The following is a 14,724-nucleotide window of genomic DNA, read 5'->3' as shown; positions in this document are numbered from 1 at the left end:
CTGGAACTCTTTAATAATTGTTAAATACCAAGATATCAAGAATCTCTTTAGGGATTCAGCAGTTAAGAGCACTGGTTGCTCTTCCAGAGGACCCAGGTTCAGTTCCCAGCACCTGCATAGTGGCTCACTACCACTGGAAACTCCTGTTCTAGGGGATCTATTGCCTTCTTTCGGTCTGTGTGGGCACTGCATACATGTGGTGCGCATGCAAACATGCAGGCAAATACTCATACATAAAATAAAAATATACAGAAATAAAAATGTAAAGCTAAAAATAAAGGTAACTAATTTCAATAAAAAGTAGTATGAATATGCCCACTATCCTGTAGAAAAAAATGCTACTATGCTTAAGGTAAGCTGGTGAGATAGTTCCAGGTCCTCTCACAATTCTGTATACAATCATTTCTCAGTGACCAAGGGTTAGTTCCCATTGTGGACAACCTCCTACAAAATGATCAGCATCTGCCTATGTATACATAGATGGCTTTTGCATGCCTTACACCTGGAGACTAAAGACCTAAAGGCCATAAAGACCACACATGGTAGCTATGCTAATTGTTTAGAGAAGTGGCAAGAAGAAAAACTACCAGCAACCAGAGAAGGAGCTGTAGGTTCTCTGGACTATTCTTCCAACTTTTCTATGGGTATGAAATATTTCATAATAAAGTTAAAATTTCATTTTTTTAAAGTTTTCAAAAAAGAAAAAAAAAATGTCTTTTGGGATAGCTCGAGTAGATAAAGGTATTTGCTACCAATCATGAAAACCTGAATTTGAATCCCAGGGGCAGATATGCTAGAAGGAGAAAAGTGAATCCAGTAAATTGTCCTTTGACCATACATGTATACAGTGAAAATATTTTTTTATCTCTTTTAGTATGTTTTCCCTAAAATATACAAGGTATTTCTGCCTTTGGGATCACATCTAACTTTAGATCAACAGGATTTCTTTGTAGATGTGGTAAGGTATGCCTGTAATCACAACAACCAACAATGAAGCAGAGACAGATCTTCATGCAACTGCTTCAAAAGAGAAAAAAAAGACAAAAACTTTTTCCTTTATATTTTTAAATAGTTCTCAACTATAGTTGCTCTTATTTTCATTTTCAAGTAAAATGTAAATACTATACACTATATATATTTTTTCAATTAACTGCAATTATATATTACTTTTAGTATGATATATATTACTCAATTTTCTACAGTATCAAGATACTGGTAAGTAAATTTAATTTATTTGACCTATATTTAAAATTTCCTGTTTCTTTATATACTGATGCATTTTCTTTGGTTTTATAGAGAAGTAATCCTTGAAAATGGATTAATGAAAAAAATCAAGCAATTATTACCCAAATCTTTCTTCTATTTCTCCTAGTATCATTATTACTAACATCTTCTGTGAGAATGACCTTTTCTCTTATAATGAATATTTTTCAGAGCTATCCCAAATGGACTTTATTTTCTGCTCAGCCATCCTGCAATAAATAATTCAGGTATTTTAAGAGAAGGGAAGAGCACCATCCTCTATTTATCTTCTATTGGTTCAAGGGATGAGCATCCTAAACCCCTCTAAGCAATCACTGTAGCTGAAAATCATAGACAGCACTTTCCTTTGAGAGTCTCTTCAACAGAGAATTCAAGAAACTGGAAAAGTGAGGTTTGTTAAACAAAATGAAAGATAATAGTATAAAATAATCCTAAAAATTATGAAATACCAATTAAAGAAATTAAGGAACTAAATACAACGAAATTAACTAAACTTACAGACTAAATTTACAGTCCAGTTTAAATGTAGCAAGAACAAAGCATTACTTGGTCAAACACTTGCCCTTTGCCCAACTCCACCCCCAACCCCCAGACAGGGTCTCTGTGCAGCCCTTGCTGTCTAGAACTCAGTCCACCTGCTTCTGCTGCCTCAGAGCTCAGGGATTAATTCAAGTTGTTGCACCATCATGTCTGGCAGACCAGACACATTTTTAGGTTTCCAGAAAGCACCATCTCACAGGCAAGGGATTTTAAACAAAAATGGTAAGAGAAGAAGCTCCTTGAATGTGGGAATTAATTCCCTGTGTTCTGCTTCCTGGTGCTCTAAGATGTGAGACAACAGCAGTTATCTTCTGCTTACCACAGTTGTGAGCATCCCCCCAGCATGAACACAAAACAACCTGTCTCCCTTTCAACTGTTTATCAAGTATTTGATCACATGAAAAGTAACTAACACACCACCAATACTACTCCAGTTGGCAAAGTCAAAGCAATCTCCATAAAATACCCAGTAATTTTTCTCATGAATTGAAAGCTGGTGTTAAAATTTGTAGGAGAATATTAAGGAACCCAGAACATCATCAACTCAGAGTTGGTAAATGGCAAAGCTTTCCTGGAACCTAGCCTCAAGCTCATGTATTCATTCTGAATACTTTGTGGCTGCTCTAGAAACAGCCAATAGGACTGGTAAACTCAGTGCTCTGAACCAGGTATTTACAGATCTGATCTAAAAGCTGCCTGCATTTGGCTTCCAGGACAGAATACTTTCTAGTCACCACTCAACTTTCTAGAGGCAACCACATTACATACACTGTTGTTTAAATGTCCACTCATGGTCAACTTAATTCTGTCATTACTGTATTTCACAATGTCAGGATTATTTAAAAAAAAAAAAAAAAAAAAAAGCAAAACCAAAACTAAAACACCATATGATCAAACAACCTCACGTTGGGGTATAGTGGTTCTCATCCCATGGGTTAAGACATTGAGGATTGAATGACCCTTTCACAGAAGTCGCATATCGAATACTTCCATTATGATTCCTGACAGCAGCAAAATAAGCTATTAAGTGGCAACAGAAACTATTTTATGGTTCAGGACCGCCACAATATAAGGAACTATACTAAGGGGTTGGTGACATTGTCACTCTGTCAGAGATGCCTGCACGAGTGAACAGTGAAGATACAATCAAGTGTATACAGAATTAGATGAACTTTGGAAATGAGCACACACAATGGAATATTACTCAACCTTAAGAGCTTTACTTTCTTTTCTGGCAACATGGACAGAGTGGAAGGCATTGTTACAGGAGATAAGCTGGAAGCACCAAGACAAACCTACTGTTCTTACACTTGATGAAGGTAAAAAAGTTCCTTGCGAAGCATAGGAAGACAAATCCGGGAGCTGTTACCCATCTGTAAATGCTGCAGAAGCTAAACCAGTAAGTAGACACGGCATGCAGAACGGACAATGGCCCCAAACATGACTGAGTGTTTCTGGCACAATAAGGCAGTGACAGCCTACAGCAATGATTCAGAGTAAACTGGAGGTTAGAGTCTGAGGGCTCCCAAGACACAGAAAATGAAAACATCTAAAGAAATAAAAATGTTAATTATGCTGATTTGGTCATTAAACAATGAATACATGTATCAAATTACAGCAATTTTTTTCTATAATTATGTGGAAATATTATGTCAATGAAAAAAATGTTGCTTCTAACAAAATTGGGACTTCAGAAAATGATGTAAATTGTCCAAACTAATGACAAGAGCACCTTAAGACATTTTAATTAAAAATAGAAATTTCTTTAGTGTATGCCATACTAAAATGGAGACTATTTTAAGGTTTGTTTCTACAATTAGAAATAAAACATTTTACCTACCCTGAGCAAAGGCTTGATTAAATTACCACTATCAAAATAAAAGTTCTGAAGTACAAGAATATCTAGTATTACAAAGACTCACTGTTGTAAATGGAAAGAGGTTTTCGTTTTCGGAGCTGAGGGAACTCTGGACACTACACCAAAACTCATGAAGTAATTATTTCTCAAAGGTATTTGCAATGGGGAATCCAAATTCTATCAGGATCTGTTTAACTGAAACACACTGGCTTCTGTACTGTGTGCAGAATTTGTGTGTATGTGCCTATGTGTGTTGCAAAGGACCAAACTCAGGGCTTCACTTTAGAGTCCAGGACATATAGAGTTAACAGCTGGAAAATCACTATCTGGAAAGGTTTATGGCCATCCAAGTACTGACACACCTAAGTCCCATCCAGACAAGGAGGAAGACATTCTCGTTCAAAAATGTTACTACTGTAGTAAGTTTACAGAATGCCCTACATCTACAACACCTCTCCCTTTCATATTAGCTATTTACTCTAACAGCTGTTCTACCATCCTGTCTGCAGACATCTGCTTATTAGAGCAGTAGGGTGAGCGTTGCGACCAGTCAGACCTCTGCTGAAAACCTCCTGATTGCATTCCATGTTACTACATAAAGAAACCCTCAGAGTCTACAGCACACTTACAGCAAAGCTGCCTCAAGTTGCTAAACTCCAGCCACATTTACATTTCCTGCCCACTTCATCATACAGGGTTCTCCCAGTCCATAATGGCAGTAACTTTGCATTTGCTGTTTTCTGCTTTCAATGCTGTTCTAGACTCTGTTTTACAAAACCCTCATTAGTACCCACCCCTCACTCATTAACAATCATAACACACTTTCAATTAACTAGCTGTCTACTCTCTAGCTCTTCAACTAGGCATGCGACACCACAAGAACAAGAATTACGCTAATCTCTTCACCTCTGCATCTCCAGCATCAAAAAACACTACCACATATTAGAAGTCCATTGACTCAATTAATCAACTAAGTGAAAAAAAAATACAGGAAATTATTATGAACCAAGAGAGTAGTCTCAAACATGTTTTAAGTCTCAAAAATATTTTCACTCTGGAACAAGACCGATTCGATTCCTCTGAACTGTCCTTGAAAACCAACCAAAAGATATACAAAGGGGTTTCCACCTGCACCTGGAGCTGACCTGGTGCCAGAGCAATCTGCACACAGACTTGACTAGGAGAGAGCCAGTCTCACAGGAGCACTGACAGATCTGAGAGCACAGGGGAAACCACCACCCCTGCTCAAATTCCTGGCCCAAGAGGAACCCACCCGGAGCACTCAGGACACTGGAACCGAGGAGCAGTCTGGGACGGATCCCTTCGGTTTCTGCCTGCACCAGGAACTGACTCTGTGTTACAGCTCTCTTTACCCAGACCCCGCTGGGAGAGAGCTGGTCCCACAGAAGTGCTGAAACACCTGAGAGCACAGATAAGACCACCACTTCCATTTTTTGAGCCCTGCCCAAAGCCCTCAGGACACAGGAACAGAGGGGCAGTCTGGAACAGGATCCTTCCAGTTTCTGTCTGCACCCTGTGCTGACCCTGTGCCACAGCTATCTCTACCCACACCTGCTGGAAGACAACTGCTCTTAACCACTAAGACATCTCTTTGATACCTCAATCTTTAATTTTATATTAAAGGGAAAAACTATTTGGCTGGGCAGTGAGTGATGCTTCACACCTTTAATCCCAGCATTGGGAAAGCAGAAGCTGACAGATCTCTGTGAGTTTGAGGCTAGCCTGGCCTACGGAGCTAGTTCTACGACAGCCAGACAGCCACACAGCCACGGCTATACAGAGAAATCCTATCTTGAAAAAAAAAGAAAAATAAAAATTAAAGATATAATAAAGGCATAGTAATTTTGTATATATTTAATGTAGTATATCTTCTCTCCTGTTCTCCAAAAACTGCTATTAAATAATCCACAAAGTAAAATCAACTGGAACATTTGAACATAACATAAAAACATTTGTCATATTTAACTTCTATTTATAAGCCCAGTCAGTATACAGTTCTAAACACAATTAGAGGCTACAGTCAACCAACATTTTATCAAGTAAAGAGCAATATATAGCAAAAAGTTTACCAAAGATCAGTCCAAATTGAAGAAGTTAATGAATAAACTTAAGTAGTAACCAGACTAGAAGTTAACAGGCTCTCTACATAAAAAAAGGGTGAGGGGAGACTAGCAAAATAACACATTATCCACAGAGTCCTATGTTTGAAAATTGCAAAACCGGTTTTGGGGAGCTGAGGCAGGAAAATCTAAAGCATTAGGATAGAGCCCAGTATACACAATAAGACCTACCTTAAAAACTGGATAGATAGGTGAGGGGAAGACAGACAGATAGAAGCAAGAAGGGATAAGGCAGGGTAAGATCACTTGCTTTTCGGAAACACAGCACTGAAAAGATTTTATCTGGGCTAGAGAGATGGCTTGGTGGATAAGAGCACTTGCTGTTCTTGAAAACACAAGTTTAGTTTCCAACACCCACACACCAGGCTGCTCACAAACAACTGTATTTCAAGCTCCAGGAAATGATATCTCTGGCCTCTATAGGTATCTATACTCACATGTCCCACCCAACCTCATCCCGAAAGGAAAAGACGCAACACGGCCAGATTCTTCTCTCAGCGGTTTATTCAGGACTCCTTTCTTGATGCTTTTGTGGAGGGGGAGCCCCGTGCCCAGGAGGCTCTCTCCTTCTATCCTCCCTGCTGTCCACCAGCTGAGGTGTATCATTATAACTGGTCAGTAATGTGGCGTGATATAGGTTCATTCGCTCTTGAGGTGTTTACTAGTTAGAGAGGGCAGAAGCATCTTAGGGTGCGGCCCTTTGTCTCCAAATCCAATAGGGCTCCCTACACTCACATACCCACATATAGACAAGACAAACATTCATGGACACAAAACTAAAAGTAATAAAAACTGGCTAGTATAGTGACACAAGTCTTTAATCCCAACACTTGAAAGGCAGAGGCAGGTGGATCTCTAAAACTCAAGGACAGCCAAGGCTACACAGTGCTGGCCTATCTCCAATAAATGAATATGAATGAATGAATGAATGAATGAATGAATGAATGAATGAATACAAATCTTTTTCTTAACCTTTGGGGATTTTTTTGATATATTTGATGTTTAATTGTCATTTATGAGCATGTGTGTATGCTTACCATGTGTGTATGTTTACCGTGTGTGTTTGGGTGCCTGGAGCCTACAAAAATCCCCTGGCAACAGAAGCTACAAAGGGCTATGTGTAGCACTGGTGCTGGAAATTGCACTGGGTCCTCTGGAAGAAGCAAATCCTCAGAACGCTGGTGCCACTTCTCCAGCCCCATTTTGGTCTTGGACTGTGAAGTTGTGCAAGGCCACCCCAGCCACTGCAGTTCCAGAAAGATCAGAGCAGGGTGCCACCTGCACATGGAAAATAAACAAACTAGAATTCCATGAACAGAGCATCACTATAGGTTTTTATCTACTTATTTAAAACACTGAGTATTTACTATGTTTTACAAACCATCTGTGGTGGTTTGAATATGCTTGGCCCTTAGGGAGTGATGTGGCTAAAGGTGTGGCCTTGTTGGAGGAAGTGTGTCACTGTGGGGGTGAGCTTTGAAGTTTTGACCAGTGCCAGTGCTTAAGAGTAGAACTTCATGTTGAATCATGAATGTCACTTCTGTTATATTTTAATGGATATATATTGAAGAACATGTAAGGGAAGATTTAACCTGGAAATAGTCAAAGTTTTCTTGGTGTATAAACATTAAGCATAATGATTTTTCATTTTCTTTTTTTGGCCTTTGTTTTTCTTGAACTTCATATAATCTGTGAGTTGTTTTACATGTACTTTATGCTCATTGTAACTAGTAAGATTTTAATGCATACTATCAAACCTTTTAAAAACATCAAGTACTGACAAAAATGTATTCATACACTTTTATGCAAAAATGCTTAAAATCTGTACATTTATCTTTGTTTTTTAAAATAAAGTTGTTCAATTTAATAAAAAGAAAAAAAAAGAGTAGAACTTCAGCTCCTCCAGCACCACCCCTACCAGAAAGCTGCCATGCCCCCACCTTGAACCTGTAAACCAACACCAATTAAATATTCTCCTTTAAAAGAGCTGCCTTGGTCACCATGTCTCTTCACAGTAATGGAAACCCTAAGACACCATATGAAACATTTCAAAGAGCACATCATATGGCAAATAGCTACAGAAGATAGTACTGACCGGAAAATGAGGGGCACAGACAGCTCCTGCAGGATTATAAAAGGCTATGGTGTGGGTGAATGACCCAGTGCACTTATTTGTAACATTCCACAAAGAAATTTTAAAACATGCAAAAGTTCTGCAGAAACTGAAAGCTACCTAGTGACAGAATCTTTCCACAAAGCTCCTAATAGCTGAGAAAAATAAAAAGAGGCTACAAACTTCTATTATAAATGCTAAGTGAAAAACATTCCCACAAGCACTCTACTGCAAAACAAATGTTAGAAGTTGACTTTCCAGCAACACAGTGGCCATGTCCCCACCAGCAAAAATCACAAAGAGGTTGCTATGAGCTTAGGGACTCTAGGCATTATTTCTATTTCCTTTCCTTTTCTCCTCTTTTCCCCCTTTTTGTCTGTCTGTATGTTTGTTTGTTGAGACAGGGTTCCTCTGTGTAGCCCTGTCCACTATGGAGCTAAATCTGTAGACCAAGCTGGCCTCCAACTCTGAGATCCTCCCACCTCTGACTACAAGAATGCTAGAATTAAAGGCATGGGTCACTACTTCCCAGTCATTATTTCTAATTCTAACCTCATGGTTTCTATTGCATATGCAACCTTAGCAAAGTTCTGTTCCCCTCTGAACTCTTTTTTGATAGAAACTTAGAGCCTTTTAAGAAAATCATTTGACAACGTCCATTTAAAAAGTAAAAATACAGGGCTGGATTCAACAGGTAAAATGTCTGCTAAACAATCTTGAGTTTGAGTCCTTGATATGAAAGTTGGGTATGGGGGCTGGAGAGATGGCTCAGCAGCTGAGAGCATCTAACAGCACTAACTCAATTCCAGAGGACCCAGGTTCAATTCCTCGGGCCCACAGGGCAGCCCACAATTGTCTGTAACTCCAAGATCTGACTGACATCCTCATACAGACATGCAGGCAGAACACCAAAGCACATAAGAAATAAATCATTTTTTTAAAAAGTTGGATGTGGTGGCACATGCTTGGAATCCCAAGGTTGTGCCCAAAGAAAGGCACATAAAATAAAATCTAAAAAAAAAAAAAAAAATTTAATAGCTAGGCTGGGGTGTGGGGCGTCTAGAGTACAAGTTACAGTAATAGAATAAAGTAATAGAACAGGATATTTACAAGACAGTTCTGTAGATATTGACACTCCAAGCCAGACAACATGAGTTCCATTCCAAAACGTACACAATGAAGGAGAGACTTAATTCTCCACGAGTTGTCCTCGACAAACATACAGAAATAAATTCGGTTACTGGTCTTAGGGACATATGAAACTACAGGAGAATACAGCAGTGCCTCTTCCCTGAGTGTGCCAGGAAGAGGAATGGTTGCACTTTTTCAGGCAGGAAGGAGCCCATAGCTGCTTTGGTCATGAGTGATATAAAGGCAGCTAAACAAAAAACAAATATTTCATTCAGAGTGAATTTTGGTGGACAAAGGTCAGGAGTCTAAGAATATATAGAATTCTAATTACTCTGAAAAGAATTTAGCTTTTTAAAAATGCTAAATATAGGACTAGAAGCCCAACAATCAGCAATTCCAAATTTTCAGTAGTTCCTGAAAATGACATCCACTCATCTCCTCTCTTAAAGAGAATTAACTTGTAAAGGAAATGTTTTGACCATTTCAAAGCGACATGCAAAGCCGCTTTGAAAATAAGTTCTAAAGGCAAAGATAAAACAGCTATTACCAGACCATGTCTAAATAACATTCTACTAACCACTAGGGCTACAACTCAACTGTTTAAGTAAGGATCTAATTCTCAGTAGCAGTCAAATGTGCTTGTTACAACAGCAGAATAAAACAGGCTAAACGTAGAAATGAGAAACTGGAGACAGCTTCAGAGTGTTTTTGTATTAATTTATGATAGTATTGCAAATTCAGAAGACAAAGACAGAAAACTGAACCAAGAGACAATTATTCACTTTATTTTCTATCTTTGTTCTAATTTTAGATGAGAAACCTACAAACCAATGAAATTCAGGAAGCTTTTTTTCAAAGGTGGTAATGCACTAATGTGCAAAATCATTTTTTGCACTAATGTACAATACCATCTTGAGCAGTTTACCTAATGTATAGTTGTTAGGTTAAAAACAGCTGCCAATAGTATTTGCTAACCATTTTAAGTTTAGAATGACCTGTTAATAAAACACTGAAAAATAGTTTCAACAAATGATTGCACAAGGCCTTAGATACAATCCCCAGCACAATGGGGGTCGGGGGAGCATACAAATAAATCTTTAAAAAAAAAATCAGCTGACAGATGCGGCCAAAAGTAGATAATGATACCATTCATTACCAAATACAAATACTATGCTTTCTCAAACATGTCACTAAGACTTTATAATGAAAATTATAGTATTGTCTTTAGTCTCAGCCAAGATGAAACATTTTTCCTGGTGTGGAAAGGGCAACAAAAAGAAACAGCTCCTGATAGAGTGTCTTCAATTGTTTTGGGAAATTAAATGCAGACACTATTTCTGTGTGGCTTTCAAAAACCAGTATTTACAGCACGAGGACAGTGACAGATAAAACTCACACCTAGTTGAACTTAGGTGATGACAACCGGCAATATACATGGTTAAAGTTAAAGCTCCAAGAAGGAAGGAAGGGAAAGGAAACGTTCCCTAAATCCAAGAAGAACTGCCTGGATGTGAGATAGCCTGACGTTTTGGCTGCCGCAGAGACAAGGCAACTTGTCCCGAGATGCTCAGGTGGACAAGAAGAAAACATCCTTTCTGCACCCCTAAGACCCAGACTCCTGACCCCTGGCACGCCAGAGGAAAACACAGTGCGCCAGCAGGAGCCCGGAACGCCGGGGCCCACTGTCACCCCCCCCCCCCCGGGGACGGAAGTCGGGCAAAGCCAGCAAAGCTCACCGTGATTATCTTTCTGCCCGATATTGTGCGTGCGGATGAGCGAGGACAGTTTCCTCACGTCCCCCTTAAAGACGCACTCGTGCACCGGGTAGAGCGAAGGGCAGCTGCCTCCGTCAGCGACCACAGCGGGGTTGCTGCCCAGGCAGGCCGGGGCTGGGCAGGTGGCAGTCACTGCGTTGTGCTGCGGCTGTGCCGGGACGCCGGGGCCGGGCGCTGCGGGCGCCTTCAGCTGCAGCCGGTGGTGGTGGCTGAAGATCTTATGGCAGGCCTTGCCGCCCTTGCCGCTGCCGCCCGCTCCGCTTCTGCCGCCAGTGAAGGCGCCGCCGAGCGCGGCCGTCGCCTCCTCCTCGCAGGGCTCCAGCACGTCCCCGTCCTCTTTGCTGGGCTTGTGGTCCCTCCGCAGGGAGCGGATCTTCTCCCCGGTCATCGCCGCCGCGGCGCGCGGGACAGGCTCCGGGAGGCTCACCGCGGGCCGAGCCGGCGCGGCGGCGGCGCCCGGCGATTAGAGCGGCGGCCGCGAGCCTCGCACGCAGCATGAACTCCCGGGGCGACCGCGGGTCCGCGACACGCGCATCTCCCAGAGGCGGCGGCCCTCGTCTCCGACGAGGAAAGCCGCAGCTCTAGAGCCCACGACCGCAGGACGCGGGGCGCCGGCGCCGCCGCCGCCGCCTCCTCACTCGGAAAGACCCGGCGCAGCCATCTTCCCCCGGCTCCTCTCGCGAGAGCTCCGGAGGAAACGCCGTGGAGTGTTAGCGGGCCGCTCCTGAGCACGCGTCTGTGTCCGGGCAGCGCCCGCGCTCCCCTCGCACAGGGTTCCACGCTGGGCCGGGACCTGCGGCTGGAGACCCAAACTCAGAGCTCTGACCTGGTGCTCAGGGCCTTTGCAAAGAAGGACGACAGTTACAAACTGTAGCTTAACGGCTGGAACCCAGTTTGTGAACCTCCCTCAGAGCGCCATAGGAAGACACCACCGGCTGTCGGATGTGACGTCACTGACCTGCGCTAGACAGTCATTCAATAAACACTCGCTAAGAATTTGCTTAGTTCCCTAACCTGTGCTAGTGCTTGCCCTGACTGGCAAAGTTGTAGGGGAGGAAAGATGCCCAGGTATCACGGGAAGAGAGGTAAATTTAGTGTTGGAGGATCTGAAAGGTGATCTTGGAGGAATTTAAAGCCTGACTTTGAAATTTAAAGACTTACACCACAAGAGGAGGATTTTCAAACAGTTGTTAGTTGAGTGTATTTGGGACGAACGTCAGAGTCAGAGTATGTGGAGGATGCTTACTTGAGGAAGTGGAATAAATATTTTAAATAAGTGGGCAGTAATCCTGGTGAGAGATGATGAAAGCATGCGCCAGGATGCAGTGAGTCCGGAAAAGGCTTAAGACTCTAAAAATTAGTTCAAATTTAGCATACTGAGTTGAAGGTCCTTGGTGTTTATCCATAGGGAGTTAGTTACACATTTCGGAAATTTGGACATAAATTTTTTTGGAAGTAGAAAACGGAGCTTAGGTCAGATTCAGGAATTACACAGTAACCGAGAAGTGGCTGGATACTCCCAAATAAAATGGTGTAGAACAAAACTTTGGAAACGTCGTAAGACATATAGAATGAATAGTCGAGGTAATGAGTGTGAATCAAAACACTGTGTGAGTGTGTGGTGAAACTGAACATTTAGAAACCTAAACTGAGCTTGGTGGCTCACATCAATAAATTCCAGCACTCCAGAAACTGAGGCAGGGCAAAAGGATCACACGGATTCAAGGCTAGCCTGGTCTACAAAGTGAATGCTGTTCCAAAATTAATAGGCCAGTGAGATGACTTGGCACCAACCATTGGATCCCTGGGACCCACATGGTGAAAGAAAAGAAGAGAACCCATTCCAACAAACTCTCCTCTGGTCCATACCCCCACACACAAAAATAAGTAAAAAATTAATATGTAGTAGTAGCCTGGCTGGCAGAGTCATGGATCTAATTACTGGCTCCTACCTCTTGATGGATGTAAAAACTCCTAAGTGTACTTCCAGTGAAATAGCATAAACTTTTTTTTTTTTAATTTAGACAACCTATTGTGGTGGTGTATGCTTGCAATCCCAGTACTCAGGAAATATAGACAGAAAGATCACAGCGAGTGACTTCATCAGAAAGCAAGCATATTCATCTCTTTAAACTTTGAGATTTAAGGGCTAACAGTATGTAATGGGAACTTACATCAAAATATGAGTAATACCAAATATATTTTTAATGTTTATTTATTTTGTGTATGTGAGTGCACTGTCACTGTCTTCAGGCACACCAGAAGAGGACATTGGATCCCATTACAGATGGTTGTGAGCCACCATATGGTTGCTGGAAATTGAACTCAGGAACTCTGGAAGAGCAGAGACTGCCCTTAACCAGTGAGTCATCTCTCCGGCCCCTGAAAATATTTAGTACAAGAAAAATGTAAGTTCTAAAATTCTGTAGCATCCCAATACAACATAAGAAGGAAAATTATTAGTTTCAATTAAGACAGAAATCAAATTTCAAAAAGTCTTTGTGGAGGGCTTAGAGAGGAGGATCAGCAGTTGAGAGGAGTAACTGCTTTTTTAGAGGATCTGGGGTTCAGTTCCCAGCATCCACGTAACAGCATATAACTGTAACTCCAGCATTTTCAGAGGATCTAACACCCTCACACAGATATACATTCTGGCAAAACACCAATCATATAAAATAAAAATAAATAAAATAATTTTTTAAAGTCTTTGTGGAGGAAGTAATGTCTGAAAGAGGTTTTAAAGAACCCCAGTCCCTTGTGTTGTTTTATTGGGTGTTTGTTTTGTTTTGTTGCTTGGAACGGAATTCAGGACCTCTGGAAGATTTGCTAACTGCTAAGTCATCTCTCCAACCCCTCTCTACCAACTCTTAAGTTGACTTTTACAACATAGCAGGCCTTGATACACTAACTGAATATTCAGCTCTCATTTCCATTTCATAATTAATTTATATTATTTCTTTTCGCTGCACAGTGGTTTTGTTAAATTTGGGGTCAGGAAATTACATTGATCTTCTTCCTAGCATGAAATTTAGTATCTCCTTTTATTCTGAATGTCAGTCACAAATCACAATTGTATAAGCATTAACAGTATCCATGCTTTGCACCCAGATGAAATGAACAATTTTTTTTCTCAAATTCTACTACACTTGCTGCAGAAAACACATTTAGTACACATTACTGGCTAAAATTTACATTAGGCCTACTGCTAGATCTTGTTTCTTAAAGGCCTAATAAAGATGAATATATACACAAGTTTGGTATCTATAAAATTCTGAAACAATTTTGATACACTTTATGATTTGTATTATGCTGCAGAAAATTCATTCCAAAAATTAGAGACAAGAGTTTGTTGTGGTGTTGAAGAAGTAGAAGGCAGGAAAAGACATTAGGATCCTTGTTGAAAATCACCTCTCCTAACAGCAACCCAGCCTTCTGAATTATGTTTTCTTTCTCCTTCTTTCTCATTCTCCATTACAATTTCCATGTGCCTCCTTTGTCCTTTGAGTTCTGTGAATAGGGAGCCATACTTAGCATTGCAGTGTCAGGGAACTGACACAGAGCTCCGCTGCTGGTACGTGCAGCACCCTCAAATGTGTTTTGCAAAGGCCTCTGCTCTCCTGAAGCTGGGATTTTTTTAACTGTACCACAGAAAATCTAGACCAGCCAGTTAAAGCAGAATTTGGATTTACTAAGAAGAGTCTAACAAACACTTAGGAAAAGTGCCCAAATGGCCTTCTCGAGAATGTCACATCGAAGTATCTTACATCATTCAAATGGTCCCCAAAAACTAACACATTTTCCCCTCCCCTCTCTTAAACCATATGCTGACTCCTGGGATACTTTGGATAGATAAAGGACAAAAGCAGTCCTCTGCCTATCTCAAACCCTGAGCTTGGTTTGATA

At 41.0% G+C, this 14,724-nt stretch overlaps 1 protein-coding gene across 3 annotated transcripts in view; it reads right to left on the bottom strand.

The window, feature by feature from the left end:
* Positions 1–11,714, bottom strand: part of ANKRD13C (ankyrin repeat domain 13C) — a 43,655-nt gene extending 31,941 nt beyond the window's left edge. For all 3 annotated transcript variants that reach the window (XM_080915640.1, XM_080915642.1, XM_080915641.1), the window contains exon 1: positions 10,783–11,714. In XM_080915640.1, the coding sequence (XP_080771766.1) occupies positions 10,783–11,209 (427 nt within the window). In that variant the 5' untranslated portion in view covers positions 11,210–11,714. The remainder of the gene's footprint in view (positions 1–10,782) is intronic.
* Between the last annotated feature and the right edge of the window lie 3,010 nt (positions 11,715–14,724).

This window comes from Micromys minutus (genome assembly GCF_963924665.1).
Source record: "Micromys minutus genome assembly, chromosome: 4".
Taxonomy (NCBI): Eukaryota; Metazoa; Chordata; class Mammalia; order Rodentia; family Muridae; genus Micromys; species Micromys minutus.
Note: the sequence above shows the minus strand (reverse complement) of the source record. Positions and strands in the feature narration are given on the sequence as shown.